General features: G+C 43.2%; 2 protein-coding genes across 4 annotated transcripts in view; one reads left to right on the top strand and one right to left on the bottom strand.

Annotated features, from left to right (window-relative positions):
* Positions 1–616: 616 nt before the first annotated feature.
* Positions 617–4,253, bottom strand: LOC112261774 (gsk3b interacting protein). Of its 3 annotated transcripts, none has more exons than XM_024437372.2 (3): positions 3,882–4,253; positions 2,980–3,253; positions 617–2,867 (listed from the first exon to the last, which is right to left on the bottom strand). In XM_024437372.2, the coding sequence occupies exons 2-3, from the start codon at positions 3,214–3,216 to the stop codon at positions 2,709–2,711; spliced, it is 396 nt and encodes a 131-aa protein (XP_024293140.1). In that variant the 5' UTR covers positions 3,217–3,253; positions 3,882–4,253; the 3' UTR covers positions 617–2,708. The 3 variants fall into 3 exon arrangements, with proteins under 3 accessions (XP_024293140.1, XP_024293141.1, XP_024293139.1); XM_024437373.2 differs by having other exon boundaries at positions 2,980–3,216; XM_024437371.2 differs by having other exon boundaries at positions 2,980–3,219; positions 3,882–4,251.
* Positions 4,254–4,280: 27 nt separating this feature from the next.
* LOC112233179 (autophagy-related protein 2 homolog B) overlaps positions 4,281–17,577 on the top strand; it is a 32,626-nt gene continuing 19,329 nt past the window's right edge. Inside the window, 13 exon segments of the mRNA XM_042330423.1 lie at positions 4,281–4,411; positions 5,038–5,380; positions 5,382–5,427; positions 5,536–5,698; positions 5,877–6,020; positions 6,116–6,479; positions 6,550–6,674; positions 6,677–6,711; positions 6,749–6,753; positions 6,828–6,892; positions 6,992–7,117; positions 7,250–7,398; positions 7,512–7,623. Of these exon segments, the coding sequence (XP_042186357.1) occupies positions 5,268–5,380; positions 5,382–5,427; positions 5,536–5,698; positions 5,877–6,020; positions 6,116–6,479; positions 6,550–6,674; positions 6,677–6,711; positions 6,749–6,753; positions 6,828–6,892; positions 6,992–7,117; positions 7,250–7,398; positions 7,512–7,623 (1,447 nt within the window). The 5' untranslated portion in view covers positions 4,281–4,411; positions 5,038–5,267.

Here is a 17,577-nt window from a genome sequence, read left to right as displayed (position 1 = left end):
AGAATGAGTCTGTTAATGTTCCTGTGGACAATCAATTCCTAGACTTTATTTACATTGCAACTTCCTAGATATTTGCTTATTTTTTACTGGCTGCTGTGTTGTCTGAAAAGCTTTTTTTTAACCTTTATTTAACTAGGCAAGTCAGTTAAGAACAAATTCTTATTTTCAATGACACCTAGGAACAGCAGGATAACTGCCTGTTCAGGGGCAGAACAACAGATTTGTACCTTGTCAGCTCGGGGGTTTGAACTTTCAACCTTCTGGTTACTAGTAGAACGCTCTAACCACTAGGCTACCCTGCCGCTCTATTAGGCATGTACTGTATTTCCTTTTGGCTGCTAAATATGTTGTAAGTCAGTACTTTGGGAGGGGATTCTTTCTTCTTCTGTACTGTCAAACAGCAATGGCTAGATATTAAAACCAAGATGTCTAAATAGTTACATATAATAGTCTTTATTTAATCTTATATTTTGTAGTATTATAGTTTTACCTTTTTGGTAATTTGCCTTCACATCTGATTAACATTAAGGACAAGTAAATGTCTCAAAATAAAATGCTGTTGTGTGCTGTTGAACTTTCAAAGCTCATAACCAAATAAAAGAACATAACACATGCCTCAGCATTCTCAAGATCCTAAGAATTTATTACATGGGATAACTGGGTTTACTCATTCACCTTGGTAAAACCGATGCACACACATCACTCATTTCAAAAGCAATAAGTGCAACAAAATTGCAGATTACAAGGAAATTAAATGTATTTAACTAGCTTTTGTTGGTCTGCAATAATGTCAGCATCAAACAATGACAGTAAAAATTCTAATGACATTCACAGGGTAAACTGATTTGATACTAAGTACATTTAAATTACACTACAATGGACAATCGTTTATTTCACACACAACTAAATTCTCAACACAAATTACGATAACTGTGGAAAATTACCAGAACTGTAAAACTGATAAGACTTGGAGCCAACATCCTCAAGCATCTTCACAAAATCTGAATTAATTAAAATACTGCTGACTCTCAGTTGTGGAAACAGTAATAAACACTCATATCTTCTGTGCTTTTTTACTGAGGAACTAAAAGCAGTTTGTTTATCAATGATACATCCTCTTCAACTCATCTTCAGGTGCTTTAATTGTTTGCCTAAAAAGTATGATAGCTTGGGGTACTTAACAGAGAAACATAAATGAGAATATACTATATGACAGACACCAGGAAGTCCTCAATTCAACCACACAAAACTGTAGCTCACATATTTTTCATAAAATGTCTCCCTCATCTGACCTCTTCTCAAACTATCAGGTCAATACCAACATCTGTATTTAGTATTCATAACAGTAATGTGAATAGTAAATGAAAATGCATTTCCTTGTTTGAAATGCATAAATTAGATTTGCCCAAATAACAATAGCAGACCTTGAAACCCTTCTAATAATGGCCACTTGACTGTTTTGAATAATATTTGACCCTTCTCAATGTTATTCAAAACTCAGGAGTGTGAAATGAAAAGTGACAAAGAATAAATGTTTAACTACCATGACAACAATGAACACTTCAGTAACTAAGACATGGGTTATGTAAATGATTTGTACTTTACATTATTTTGCCAAAGAGCATACCATGGTCAATCGTTAAGGCAGTTTATGAGTCATAACATCACAGGGGGTGGTTGATGGATTTTGAAAACAATCCCCACATCTTCTTTCTCTCTCTTTGGCTGTTTCAATGAGACATGCACTCGCTGATGTACATAAAAGGCATCAGCGAGTGGACGGCAGAGGACAACTTCTTTAAGTAACATACATTTTGAATTTGTATATATTTTTTCTCCCCAATTAGTAGTTACAGTCTTGTCCCATTGCTGCAACTCCCGTAAGGACTCAGGAGAGGCGAAGGTCGAGAGCCATGCATCCTCCGAATCACAACCCTGCCAAGCCGGACTGCTCGCTTAACCCGGTCGCACTGTACAACTGGCGATGGTAATCAGCGTGCATGCGCCTGGCCGGCTGCGACACAGCCTGGGATCGAACCCGGGCCTGTAGTGACGCCTCTAGCACAGTGATGAAGTGCTTTAGACATTTGCGCCACTTGGGTGGCCCATAAGTAACATACTTAAAGTATAATCTACCTATGTAGAAGTAAAGCAGGGTTAATGAAGTGTGAGTTCCGGTTCCGGGGGGGGGGGGTTAAACACCACTGCGACATATTGTCAAACTTGACAGACAGTTCTTTACAAAAGCCAGGAAACCTGAATGTGAATGATGACAGAAGATAATCCTGGTCACAGACTGACACAGCAGGTCTAAATCATTGTTGTGAATAACATGAATATGAAACCCAATGCGGAGGGCTCCGTATAGCTGCACAATGACATAATTGGTTGATGGTAGGTGGGGGCGGGAGGTCCTGTATATACACAAACTCACTTCCTTCATAACAGCTCTGCTCTACTCCTCTAAGCGCAAGAAGTATAAATGCCCTGACTTCTGCAGAGGCCGTATCGCAATAAATGCAGTATGGTCACTGCAGACGTCGGATAGACCACGCAGATCCTTTTAGTAGTACATTAGTACTGTAGTAGTAGCTAGATGTCTGGTCAATAACCTGATGAGAAAGGTTGTTATGTTTGTATTCATATAGTACAATTGATGTCCCTACAACCCTTGTTTCACTTCCACATCATTAGCTCCATTTGGTCTGTCATTGTCCATTTTGCTGCAGCCTCTCCAATCGCTGAAGCAGGGCATTCCCAAAAGCTTCTCTGTAGCCTGGGCTGAGGGTATCCAGCAGTGAATAAATAGTCTCAAAGTATTGGGTGCTCAAGCTCTCATCCACCTGGTCAAAGGCGTAGCCAACCACCTGTAAGATAAAAATAGAGTGTCAATCATATACCAGCAGGCCTACACAGAATAACAGCTGAACAGCACAAATTAAATAATGGCACAAATTAAATACTGTTGATATCCCTCACCCTTAGTCCAGCTTCATTGAGCTCAAGGCAATAGCGATTGCCCTCTCTTGTTTCCACGTTGATGTAGGCCACAGCCAAAGCACTGTCCAAATTTGAGGACACATACATTTCGGACACGGCGAATAACACATCGCTGACCACTGCCTCTGCTTCCAACCTCATGTCCTTCACGTGATCAATACAGTCTTCATCGAATAAGGAGACAGGCGAGTCCTCTGGTTGGTAGTCTATCTCCATCTTCTTCACCCGACACACACAAAAACACCAGACACAACTGTGAGGTTAAAGGTGCAATCAGAAAATGAAGTATAGTAGCTATATGCTAGCTAAGTACAATTGTTTTAACTACAAGTGTTTTATCATACAATAATACATGTGTTTTTGTGGACATCGGATACATTGTAAACTAAGATGTAAAGCTTCAAATGAACGTTCCTCGCACTATGTTCAAGGAGGTAGATGATACAAGCAAGTTCCACCATCATGGAATCCACCTAACGTTAGCTCAAGGGTTTACTATTTTTGGTGGGTGGGCCCAGTCCGTGATTTTGAACAAACATTAGTAGGGCTTTGAAGGCTGGTGTGTTGTGATTGTTTTGAATTAATTAATGAATAATGTGAAAACTAACTTGATGAGTTAGAGTATGACTAGCGCTAGTATCCAATAACAGTTATGACTGTTTACCACTTATCATTCAGTGACAAGACAGTCCATCATCAACACCATGTTAGCTTGCTAGCTAGCTTACGGTCAATAGCAGTCATTATCCGTGGCTATGGGTTCTCTTTTTAGTAGGAATTGTTTTTACAATGACATAATCATGGATATATGTAAACGTCAACAGTATCAGGAAATATTGTCATTTTCGTCAAATTAGTTTTTCTAGCTGCGTTCTACTCACCTCCTCCGTGGTTGTTTTTACTGTACTTCCGGGTGATCAACAAAGATTTCTGTCATGAAGATTTCAATTTCTATTGCTTTATCGGCATGACTTAACAATGTAGATATTGCCAAAGCGTACTTTGGAAATTATTCATTAACAATATCAATAACAAAATAATTTAAAATAATAATAATCAAGATTGCCACAAACAGGACAATCAGTAACGACTCACAATTCCAGTTATCAAAATATTCTGATCAATGCAAGTTGTTCTGTTTGAACACCACCGTAGTTAAACATTGTGATAACACCTTCTCTTTCAACATTGCAATTATTCAGAAGTCATGCGAAAAAGTTCAAGTGGAATGGCTTGTGGATGAAAAGGCTTTGCTAGAAGCATATGCGCAGTAAACACTTTTAGTTGATTTACGCAGAACGGGGGTTGAGTTTGAATGTGTACTTCCGTCTGCCTTTTTACGTACAGCGGAACGTGGAAAGCGTCAACGTTGCGGAGACATGAAACTGTTTGTAAACAATTCATACAGAAGGTGAGAAATTAAAACTATTATGTGATTAAATTGCTATATAGAACCCATTATATGACATGTAACATACTGCCTTACCATGTCAGTTGAGCTATATTCAAGATAATAAAGAAGTTCATGCTAGCTCGGTGCTAACTAATAAACAATCACAGACGAGAAACAACAAGTCGATGCTGTGGGGATTTAATTTGATAGCCATTGACATACCCTCCAAGCCTGTCGTACTAACTACATCCTTGATATCAAACTGTAAGATTATTTTGGGGCTAGCAGTATTGTAAAACCATTAAAAGAAACCTAGATGTCGGATTTTTTTCAGTGGTATGGACAGGATTATCAAGTGAGCAGACACCCGGCGTTAGATAGCAATGACGTGATGCCAGAGACCGTTTTGGCTAGCTGATAATGCCACCCATTCGGTTTTGATTTTAGCCGAAGTTTAGAATTAAGGGTTAGGGTGGTGTAACTAACATGCAGCTGCTAACAGTAATGCTGTCTACCTCTCCTAGGAGTGACAATAATATTGCTACTGTACATGGTAATTTACTGTTACTGAATAACTTGTCATCTAGTGTGGTGATCAAATGTATAGTTGAGAGTTTAAATGTTATGTTCCATCTCATTGGCAGGTACGGCAAACTGAAGTTGAAATTATTGCCACGTATCTCCTTCTCTCTGTGTGTAAAAGGATGTTTTCCTGTCTTTTGGAAGTCATCAGAATGACAAGACTGATACTACCGATGCTAAATTATTTGAAGAAAAATGTATAGTTATCCAACATCCTTTTTCTCCATACAACATATTTGTTGAATACTGAATTCAACAGCCATTTGGAAGCCACCACAATTATCAGACCAACATGACTTGTCCATTTTCTGAATCTATAAAGAAGCGGGCATGCAGATACCTTTTGCATCGGTATTTGGGCAATTTCCTACAAGAAAAGCTGAGCTTAGCTCAGCTTAGTTTAGACCTATTAAGGCACTGGATCACTGGCACAAGTGCTGTTGGACAAGTGGGTAAGTTCAACCTTTGTTATGTAACTAAGCAAATATTAATAATGGGATTTGTATTGACATACATACTGACAGTGTACCTTTGCCTGAGAGCTTTTTCTCTCCCCTCAGTCTTTAAATGAGATCCTTGATTCAGTGGATGCCCCCTTCAAGGTAATAGAGGGCTTCATCCAGACCATCTCTCTGACCGTACCATGGGCATCCCTGCTGCAGGAGAACTGTGCCCTGGCGATCAAGGGGTGGGAGATGGTGTTCAGACCCAGACCATGTATGGGTGAGGGGACACCTCAATCAAGGGACCCACTCAATCACCTCCATCTCTGTTTGTCTCTTCATCATCATCATTGCATTATGGCTGCTACTAGTGCGCACACAGCTAACTAGCTAGCGATTTCACATCGACTACAGATAAATAAACCATGTCGACAATGTTGACCCTTGTGTGCCACTAGCCTCAGGTATGGAAACCATGTATTGGTCCAGCTTCATGACGAGCAGCATGCAGCTTGCCAAAGAGTGTCTGAGCCAGAGACTAACAGATGACTTGGGGGAGAGCTTCCAGCCATTGGAGGGATTGGAGAAGTTTGCAGAGACCGGTGTGGTAGATCATTACCATACAACAACACTTGAGTGGGCTTTCTTTCCAAGCATCAGAGGATTGATAACAATGTCTTCTTTGTCATTTCTTTAGTTCTGAGAAGGGTCAAGGTTACTTTTTTGGACACTGTTCTCAGAATCTAACATTTTCCAGAAAATTCCAAAACAGGAATCGGTCTTGTTGCACATATTTTATTTTTACCCCTTTTTTTTCTCCCCAATTTCGTGGTATCTAATTGTTGTAGTAGCTACTATCTTGTCTCATCGCTACAACTCCCGTACGGGCTCGGGAGAGAAAGTCATGCGTCCGCCGATACCCAACCCAACCAGCCGCACTGCTTCTTAACACAGCGCGCATCCAACCTGGAAGCCAGCCGCACCAATGTGTCGGAGGATACACAGTGCACCTGGCAACCTTGGTTAGCGCGCACGGCTTCAAGTCCTCACCTACCCCAACAGTGAGTCTACATTAAAATAATCCTCTGTGTAGTTTGGAAGCATAGAGAACCTATACTAACACACACCCTTTTTGCACCCCCCCAGCTGGAACCCTAGAATCATCTGTGAGCCACACCCCCAGTGCACAGAGCCTGTTTCCTCAGCAACACTCTTTAAACCCATGCAGATCGGTCACCTTAGTGGCAGAATTGAACTGTCCTGAAACAGAACTAAACCATGCCTGGAGCAAAGGTTAATATAGCATTCTCACATGATTGAAATGGCACAGCAACTGTGAAACTTGGACACACTGAAATGCACAACATGTCTATTGTCTTGGTCTTTACAACAGTATTTTTGTTTTTCAGTTGGATGTTGATGGACAGGCAAGTTCACCTACTCTTGGACATGTTTGGGTTTTTTTCAGGCTCAGGTTGGTTTAATTATGGTAAATGAATGATGATATCTTAAAAGGAGTTGCGTCAGACGTTGGTGAGTGAAACACTAAAATCGTCTGCTTTTGTGTGCGAAGCTGGGCCGGAGTGGGGGAAGGACAAGAGGAACCGTCCCATGCAGCAGGAGGATGAGTATCGGCTCCATATGGAGTCCGACCCTGACCTCTTCGTGAGCCAGACCACCAGAACTGTGTCCAGCCAAGGTTCGGATGAACTGTTACCCGCAACTACTATGTTTAATAACCTGGTGATTTGGATTGAGCTTTTTGTTTTTGTAGGCCCATATCTTGATATCATTAACAATTGTTTGATCTGGCTTCTTGTTGTTGGCACAGAGGATGTCTTCTTCTCCATGGCTGACATGAACATGTCTCATAGCCTGTCGTCCCTCCCTACCCTGGGGGAACCGCCCACTGTGGACGTGGACCTGTCACTCAACAGTAACTACTCCCCCTCCCTAGGAGAGTCTACTGGCAATACCACGGTATGCCTCAATATACAGTATTTATTGTCCATTGAATTGTTGAGCAGCATAACCTAACCTAATGGTATGAGGATTGTAATATAGTACATTTCTTTGTTCTTTTGTCCTCTAAGATCCTCTGGGACGATTACCTGGATGTGCCCAGACAGAGGGAGAAGCAATCCCAGGAAAGCCCATTCCTGACACGGGACTCACCACTCCAACACAGACTGCTGAGACAGACCTGTAATACTGCATTTGTTACGCCCCTGAAAACAGGGGAGAAATAATCACGAGAGTGATACGGTGTTGTATTCTCAATTCAACGTTTAGTTCAATCATTTCACAAAAGTAACACATTACAAAACAGAAAACCCATTATACAACTAACACAGCAAAATATCTTATTAACAACGTACATGTTCATTCACAATCGACATAAAATGGCAGCTACTCTCAGTACGATGCTATTCTTCACTTCAACCGAGCAGGGCTAATATTACTCTCTTCAAACTTAACCCTAACTTCCTCAAGACGTTACTAAGACACACCTTAAACACTCTTGACATGTTAGCGAGTTATAACATTTAAATTACTATTTTTATCATTGATAAAGTACCTGAAAACAGGGAAGAAATAATCACGAGAGTGATACGGTGTTGTATTCTCAATTCAACGTTTAGTTCAATGAGAAAAGACCACGATTTTCCCCAGGAATATGGGTGGAGACCAGAGCAATCGATCTCCGGCTCATAGATTAAGAGCATTACGTAGATCACAGATGAACACTTTTAGGCACCACAAAATAAAGTAATCAATATAACGTTTACACATTACTCTCACAATTCGTACCCTTTGACAGATTTTAACTTTAACACAATTATATGAATGTTATCAATACTGAATGCATCTTTTTAACCTTAGATGTTTTAAGATCCTCACATACTATGAACTTACTAATACTTTTTAATGTATAACAGGCTATGAATATTTCCTTTCACCTGTCACACTCTCCCCGACAAAATAAATGTTGTCCCAACATTACCAACATTGTCTTCTTCAACAGTCCGTATGCACTGGACCTAGAAAATCCTCTTCTGTAAGGTAGTACTTGAGCAGAGGTCAAGGGTCACAGTTCAAATATAACTAACAAGTTATATTCACAGTCCATATCTGTTGACCAGCTATATAACATAAGCAGGCTTTTCTCATACTATTGATCAACAGTCCATCAATTTTAATGATCTATATGCATAGTCTGCAAATTGTCTCTTTTGACAGTCTGAAATCAGACAGTAGTCCATGGTCAAACATGTCAACTCTGTAGCCTCATGTTTGCTGAACACCATACATGTAAGGTGGCTGAAAGTAACATTGCTGTAGTGATGGCAGCCATGGAACCAGTCCTGGTGCAGAGTAGACAGGGGACAACTGTGGCTGTGGCTGTATACTGTAGCAGGAAGGGATACCAAGCTGATCATAGGTGATACGTCTTGGAGGGTGTCTCTCTCTTTGTGGCAGCTGGTAGGCTGGTTCCTCAGGTTCAGCAGCATCAGTATATGAAGGAAAGGCACTTGGTGGATGATCATCAGGCAAATTTTCAGCAGGCAAGTTAATCTCCTCAGCAGGCAGGTCTTTAACTGTTGTTGTCTCCTCCAGCCGCTTTTCAACAAGACGCTGTGCTGGTAGCGTATCAGGGACTGGCACTGCAACTGTTTGTTTCACTGTTGGGGGTCTGTGTTTCCACTCTCTCGCTGGTTCAGCATTCCTCTCCTCAGGTACTGTAGGAGATGTGGGAACCTGTAACGGCTCATGATGAAGGTCATATTCATCCCCACTGTCTTCATCAGAATCTAGAGTCTGTGATGCAGGCTGGTGTCTCCTCGTTTTCTGACTTTTGTCCACTTTTGTCATTTCTGGTTGTGTCTCAAAAGGTAAGTGGTCACAAGACATGAGCAGATTTTTGTGCAGGACCCTGGAGCGTCCCCTACCCTTTTCTGGTCTCAATTCATAAATCGGCAGGTCTGAACCCATTTGTCTCACCACTGTGTGAATTGTATCTTCCCAATGGTTACGGAGTTTTCCTGGTCCTCCTCTTGGTGTCAGGTTTTTAATCAGAACTCGCTCGCCAGGCTGTAGCACTGAACTCCTAACTTTAGTGTCATAGTACTTCTTACTTCTTTCAGCGGCTTTCTGAGCATTTTCATTTGCAATGGCGTATGCTTCTTCCATCCCTCGTTTCCAGTTCTCCACATATTCTCGCTGGTTACTGGAACCTGCCTCTGTGCACAATCCAAAGAGCATATCAACTGGAAGCCTGGGTGATCTCCCAAACAGAAGATAAAATAGTGAATAGCCAGTCACTTCGCAACGGGTGCAGTTATAGGCATAAACCAGTTTGTTCAGAGACTCCTTCCAATTTGACTTTTGTGTCTCAGTTAGTGTCTTTAACATTTGTAACAATGTTCTGTTCATGCGTTCCGCTTGACCGTTTCCCATCGGGTGATAGGGTGTTGTCCTGGACCCCGCCATGCCACTGAGTTTCTTTAACTGATGGAACAACTGATTTTCAGATTCTCCCCCTTGGTCATGGTGGATGCGGGACGGGAACCCAAACTTCAGGGCAAAGTCATTGAAGATGAGATTTGCAGCAGTTTTACCTGACTTTGATGTGGTGGCGTAGGCTTGAGTGAAACGTGTAAAATGATCAACAATCACAAGGATGTACTCATATCCCCCTTTGCATCTGTCGAGATGAAGGAAGTCTATACATACCAGTTCAAATGGCTGTGTTGTCACAATGTTTGTCAGAGGAGCTCTTGTTGCATGGGCTGGCTTTTTCTGCTTGACACAGCTACAAGTTTTAGTCACATAGTGCTCGATGTCAGATTGCATAAAAGGCCAGAAGAAGCGGTCACGTACTAGTGATACAGTGCGGTCAGTACCTTGGTGTCCCATGTTATTGTGCAACTCTTCCATCACTTTACCTTTGTACTGCTCTGGTAGAACTAACTGCTTGCGGGCTGTAGTGATTCTGTACAGAATGCCATCACTGTCTATTGTCAATTTGTCCCATTCTCTGAATAGGCATTTTGTCTTTGGACTGAATTTCTTTTGCTCTTTAACTGGCGGTTTGGAACCAGACAGTTTGAAATTGAGCACAGGACGGATGACCAGATCAGATTCTTGTGCTTCTCTTATCCCATCTTTTGGGATCGAGCTGGTTGTTGCAGTGGTTGTCTCACCTTCAGCTGATACTGACATCAATGCAGCTGAAAATGACCAAGGTACAACAGCCTCTTTCTGTACCTCAACTGCTTGTATCGTGGCGGTGATGGTGTCTGGTGGAAGCTCCTCAGAACATTCTCTCATCAGTGACTCTACATCCAGTGGCATCCTTGACAAAGCATCTGCATCACCGTTCTCTCTGCCTGGCCTGTACTTTATTGTAAAGTGGAAATCAGCCAAGTCTGCAACCCACCTGGAAGTGGTTGCGTTCAGTTTTGCAGTCGACAGAATGTAGCAGAGCGGGTTGTTATCGCTGTATATAGTGACGGTCGGAGCATAGTACAAATAGTCATGGAACTTATCAGTGATTGCCCATTTTAGAGCTAGAAATTCCAGCTTGCTCGAGTGGTAGTGATAGTTCTTCTCAGCTGCTGTTAAGGTTCGAGAGCCATAAGCAATGACCCTAAGCTTCCCCTCTTGCTTTTGATAAAGAACTGCTCCCAAGCCTTGGTGTGACGCATCAGTGTGTACAACAAATGGATGAGTGAAATCAGGGAAACCTAAAACTGGTGGGTGAAGCAAACACTCAATCAGCTGTTCAAGTGCCTGTTGATGCTGGTCAGTCCACAGGATTGGCTTGTTTGAGGGCACCACATGACTTACTTTCTTTGTTTTTGTTTTCCGTGGGTGGTCAGGTAATTTCTCTGAATCTGCTTTCAGGAGGTCATACAGGCAGCTGGCACTCCTATAAAAGTCTTTGATGTACTGTCTGTAGTAAGTGAGTAAACCAAGCATTTTTCTGAGCTGACCGACAGTCTCTGGTCTGATTTCTTTCAATGCTCTTACTGCTTCAAAATCGGCTGGGTCAACTTGGCTGCCCTCTGCAGACACTATTCTGCCCAAATAACGGACCTGGGGTTAAAGAGATCACACTTACTTGGTTTGAGTTTAATGCCATACTCTCTGAGACGCTGCAAAACTTTTCGCACATCATTCACATGGCTGTCGAATGTTTTACTGAAAACTAGCGTGTCGTCCAGATAAGGAGTGCAGATGTTATCCCGGAGCCCTTCCAAACACTCCTCCATACACCGCTGAAAAGCTGCAGGAGCGTTCATGAGGCCGAATGGCATACGTATCCACTCATAGAGTCCCCATGGGGTCACAAATGCTGTCAGTGGTCTGCTTTCTTCAGAGATGAACCCCTGGTGATACGCTTTTCCCTGATATAAGAGGGAATTACCACCTAAACTGTCCATGTTATCTTGGACCCGAGGGATGGGCTGGCGGTCGGGATGTGTCTTTCTGTTCAGGTCTCTGTAATCTATACACAACCGGAGGGTCCCGTCCTTCTTACGAACGCACACGACAGGTGAAGAATATGAAGAGTTTGACTTCCTAACCCAGCCCTGGACTATGAGGGCATAAATGTAATCCTTCATCTCCTGATACAGTGGCCTGGGCACTGACATGTATGTGCGCTTTACTGAGTCCTTTAGAGAAATAGTCGTTTTCAATCGTTCAATGCAGCCAATGTCATTGTCTGATCTGGAGAAGGAGTGACACTGTTCTCTAAGCATTTGCCTAACAACCTCTCTCTGTTCTTCGGTTAGGTGAGTTAAATCTACTGGTGGATCCCACTGTTCAGTAGCAGTACATGGGGTTCGAATGCTGGTGTGATTCACTGTGGCTGGGGTGACAGTTTTTTCAAAGACTTGGGCAGGTAACACAGTCATAATGGTTTGTACTGTACCGATTATTGTGCGTCCTAGCAGGGCAATGTCGTGGTCAGTGGGGTTAGAGACATCAAGCAGGATAACTGGAAAAACACCTTTCCTGACTCTGACTAGTGTGTCAAAGAACTCAAGGTCGTCTGGCCACTGCGGGTTCAGGTCTGGCTGGAAAAGCATTGTCATGTCATCTTTGAAAGGCTGGGAAGCTACACGGCACTCAATCTGAAAGCTACTGTGTTTTGGTACAGCAACCTTCTCTTTTTTGGTTTTCACTGCGTATTCATCTGTCTGTTCTGCGCTAACAACCTGTATAAAAGCTCTCACCTTGTTTCTTTTGAGGCTTGGGAAAGCTGTTTTTACTGTACTGTATCGTTTAGTCTTTTCGGTCATTGTCAGGATGTGCTCGATAACATTGAAACCTATGATGGGATGTGATAGGTGACAGCCTTTCATTACCAGCACCGGGATGATCAGTTCCTTTGTTTGGTCAGTTTCAGAGGCTAGCCGAAAAGTTGTTTCAATCCCTCCCAGGTACGGCATTTCAGTCCCATTTGCTGCAGTCAACCTTAGATCATCAGGTGAGTCCAGGATTTCTGAAACATCTCTCAGCCTTGCGTTTGGGAGAGATTCCTCTTTCCATCGTTCATCAATGACCGATACCTGAGAGCCTGTGTCCCATAGAGCTTGGAGGTGGTGGCGATTCAGGTGACACTCAATAAGGCACTGTCTGCCGACTAGCGAGGTGACCTTACGGGGTGGCAACCTTGAGCTAGGGATGGTAAGGAGTGGGCATTTTCCTCTGTGCAGGAAAACCTTTCACTATTAGAGTCAATTTTCAGGTGAGTGCATTTTTCCTTATGTTTAGTCCAATGTTGGTTTTGACATACTTTGGAACAGTACAGTGTCTCTTTACATGATGAACATTGTTTCAGGTTCTCAAATGAATCTTCTCTGGCACAATTTGCACATTTCTGGGACTTTTTGGTAGCTACGGTTAACACTCGTCCCTCAGCGGTAACCCGTTTCCGTTTAAAGGGGCCTCCCTTGATGGTCTGGCTCCCGGATTTTACATCCAGCTTGAAAATGTTCTCCACTCCCACATCGGAAGCAGTGTGTGCAGCGTGCATCTGTTCTGGCCTGCTGGCAGACAAAACACCTCCTTGGAGCTTGAGCAGAGCGGTTGGTATACCAGTTAGGTGCATATTGATGCTGTGCAGGGTCAGGTGCTTGGGACCGACTGTAGCTGCTGTAATACTGCTGCTGGGAAACAGGTGGCTGGGGGTCCCTATCTGACCTCCTAACTGGGGGTGGGGCATAGGCACAAGGCGGTGACTGAAACAGGCTGCTGTAATGTCTCCTTAATCTGAGCAATCTCTGCACTGAGACCTTTTAGAGAAGCTACACCTGTCTTAAGTTCAGCTAACTCTTAACAGTCCTGCGGGTATCTTAGCTTTGGCTTCCTTCACAGGACACTTTGCAGATGGCGTATCTTCTAACTGGACTACACTTACAGTTGTAGCAGGCTGTGGGGCATTAAACCGCTTTTTGTTTCGTCTTTCTATCTCATTAGCACAAGCAATGTTAAGCTTCTCTAGCAAAACCTCATCTGATGTTTTGCTCTCTAGCAGGAGAGGCTGCATGTCTATCCTGATACTGTCACTCTGGAGACCCGTAAGGACTGTGTGAAAACACATGCTCTGGACTAGAGCAGGGTCATACTTAAGCCCCGATTCTGACTCCTGGGATGCAAACAGTACTTTTTGCCTCAAATCTAAAACGCGCATCAGGAAGCTTTGAGGGGTCTCCTTGCTATGCTGTGCTTCTGAAGCTAGCTGTTTGTAAAGCTCTGTTGCACTCTTCTCTTGGAAGTGGGAACGCAGGATACATCTAAGTGTGGGAAGAGTTAGCTGGGGTTTACCTTCCAAGTAGCTGCGTAGCTGTGAGCCTGGAGAAATAGCCCTGACTACTGCATCTACTATTTCTACCTCAGGATAGCCTCTGTTAAGTCCATTTTCAATCTGATGGGCAAGGCTGGAAAAAATCTGTTTTTCTTTGTGGCCCGGTTCACCTATCTGACCAGAAATTTTAAACTCTTTGCGCCAGTATGAGCTGGGCTGTGCATTGGGTGAGAGCGGCAAGCTCCCCTGAAGATTGGCATGTTGTTGGGGCTGATGCAGAGAATCACTGGCTTTGGCTGCAATAATCTGCTCAGTTCCCACCCCTTGTTGTGGAGTTACAGTTCTCAGTTCCTCTATTCTGTGATGTGTTCCGGCTGGTTCAATATCATGGTCAATTTGCCCTGTTTTGTTATCTATGCCACTGATCATCTCTGTCATTTCGTCTCTAAGTAGCAACAATTCCGACATGCCGCCATCTTCTAACTCTGCGACTTCCTCTCTTTCAAGGAACATCATAATGCGAGTCATTAATGCTATGCGGGATTTGTCTTTAACATCTCTTCTCTGTTCGCCTGATATTTCAAGGAAATCACATCTCTAGTAATTTGTCTTTAGTCAGGGTGTGCAATTCTCCTACTACCTCTTCCTGTAGTTCTTCCAAGGCGCTTGTCATGTTGACAGAACAGGAGGAACTTTTACTGTGCAGGAGTTGACTCTGAATTAGATGGTCCTTACTGTCTCTGATGGTCGATCAATGGCCTCAGTTGACACGTACTTAACCACTAACTTCCAACTTCCCTTGAACAGCAACACTTTCCTCACTGCAGCCTGCCTGAGTTGTTATGTGGAGATTTAGCTGGCTCGGAATTCAGCGACCAGGGTGTGGAAACTGGACATCTGAGCAGCTATCTCAGCGGAGCCTCCAAAAATGTTACGCCCCTGAAAACAGGGGAGAAATAATCACGAGAGTGATACGGTGTTGTATTCTCAATTCAACGTTTAGTTCAATCATTGTTCCTGTTCCCAAGAAAGCTAAGGTAACTGAGCTAAACGACTACCGCCCCGTAGCACTCACATCCGTCATCATGAAGTGCTTTGAGAGACTAGTCAAGGACCATATCACCTCCACCCTACCTGACACCCTTGACCCACTCCAATTTGCTTACCGCCCAAATAGGTCCACAGACGATGCAATCTCAACCACACTGCACACTGCCCTAACCCATCTGGACAAGAGGAATACCTATGTGAGAATGCTGTTCATCGACTACAGCTCGGCATTCAACACCATAGTACCCTCCAAGCTCGTCATCAAGCTCGAGACCCTGGGTCTCGACCCCGCCCTGTGCAACTGGGTACTGGACTTCCTGACGGGCCGCCCCCAGGTGGTGAGGGTAGGCAACAACATCTCCTCCCCGCTGATCCTCAACACTGGGGCCCCACAAGGGTGCGTTCTGAGCCCTCTCCTGTACTCCCTGTTCACCCACGACTGCGTGGCCATGCACGCCTCCAACTCAATCATCAAGTTTGCGGACGACACAACAGTGGTAGGCTTGATTACCAACAACGACGAGACGGCCTACAGGGAGGAGGTGAGGGCCCTCGGAGTGTGGTGTCAGGAAAATAACCTCACACTCAACGTCAACAAAACTAAGGAGATGATTGTGGACTTCAGGAAACAGCAGAGGGAACACCCCCATCCACATCGATGGAACAGTAGTGGAGAGGGTAGCAAGTTTTAAGTTCCTCGGCATACACATCACAGACAAACTGAATTGGTCCACTCACACAGACAGCATCGTGAGGAAGGCGCAGCAGCGCCTCTTCAACCTCAGGAGGCTGAAGAAATTCGGCTTGTCACCAAAAGCACTCACAAACTTCTACAGATGCACAATCGAGAGCATCCTGGCGGGCTGTATCACCGCCTGGTATGGCAACTGCACCGCCCTCAACCGTAAGGCTCTCCAGAGGGTAGTGAGGTCTGCACAACGCATCACCGGGGGCAAACTACCTGCCCTCCAGGACACCTACACCACCCGATGCTACAGGAAGGCCATAAAGATCATCAAGGACATCAACCACCCGAGCCACTGCCTGTTCACCCCGCTGCCATCCAGAAGGCGAGGTCAGTACAGGTGCATCAAAGCTGGGACCGAGAGACTGAAAAACAGCTTCTATCTCAAGGCCATCAGACTGTTAAACAGCCACCACTAACATTGAGTGGCTACTGCCAACACACTGTCAATGACACTGACTCTACTCCAGCCACTTTAATCATGGGAATTGATGGGAAATTATGTAAATATATCACTAGCCACTTTAAACAATGCTACCTTATATAATGTTACTTACCCTACATTGTTCATCTCATATGCATACGTTGATACTGTACTCTATATCATCGACTGCATCCTTATGTAATACATGTATCACTAGCCACTTTAACTATGCCACTTGGTTTACATACTTATCTCATATGTATATACTGTACTCGATATCATCTACTGTATCTTGCCTATGCTGCTGTACCATCACTCATTCATATATCCTTATGTACATATTCTTTATCCCCTTACACTGTGTATGACAGTAGTTTTTTTTGGAATTGTTAGTTAGATTACTTGCTCGTTATTACTGCATTGTCGGAACTAGAAGCACAAGCATTTCGCTACACTCGCATTAACATCTGCTAACCATGTGTATGTGACAAATAAAATTTGATTTGATTTCACAAAAGTAACACATTACAAAACAGAAAACCCATTATACAACTAACACAGCAAAATATCTTATTAACAACGTACATGTTCATTCACAATCGACATAAAATGGCAGCTACTCTCAGTACGATGCTATTCACTTCAACCGAGCAGGGCTAATATTACTCTCTTCAAACTTAACTCTAACTTCCTCAAGACGTTACTAAGACACACCTTAAACACTCTTGACATGTTAGCGAGTTATAACATTTAAATTACTATTTTTATCATCGATAAAGTACCTGAAAACAGGGGAGAAATAATCATGAGAGTGATACGGTGTTGTATTCTCAATTCAACGTTTAGTTCAATGAGAAAAGACCGCGATTTTCCCCAGGAATATGGGTGGAGACCAGAGCAATCGATCTCCGGCTCATAGATTAAGAGCATTACGTAGATCACAGATGAACACTTTTAGGCACCACAAAATAAAGTAATCAATATAACGTTTACACATTACTCTCACAATTCGTACCCTTTGACAGATTTTAACTTTAACACAATTATATGAATGTTATCAATACTGAATGCATCTTTTTAACCTTAGATGTTTTAAGATCCTCACATACTATGAACTTACTA

The sequence above is a fragment of the Oncorhynchus tshawytscha genome, linkage group LG11, assembly GCF_018296145.1.
Source record: "Oncorhynchus tshawytscha isolate Ot180627B linkage group LG11, Otsh_v2.0, whole genome shotgun sequence".
NCBI lineage: Eukaryota > Metazoa > Chordata > Actinopteri > Salmoniformes > Salmonidae > Oncorhynchus > Oncorhynchus tshawytscha.
This window is presented reverse-complemented; position numbering and strand designations above follow the sequence as displayed.

What these genes read in the sequence shown, in the direction of transcription:
- LOC112261774 (XM_024437372.2), bottom strand. Translation starts at nt 3,216, where the DNA reads ATGGAGATAGACTACCAACCAGAGGACTCGCCTGTCTCCTTATTCGAT. An exon ending in TCAATGAAGCTGGACTAAGG is followed by an intron (nt 2,868 to 2,979) that starts GTGAGGGATATC and finishes TTTATCTTACAG; the next exon opens with GTGGTTGGCTACGCCTTTGA.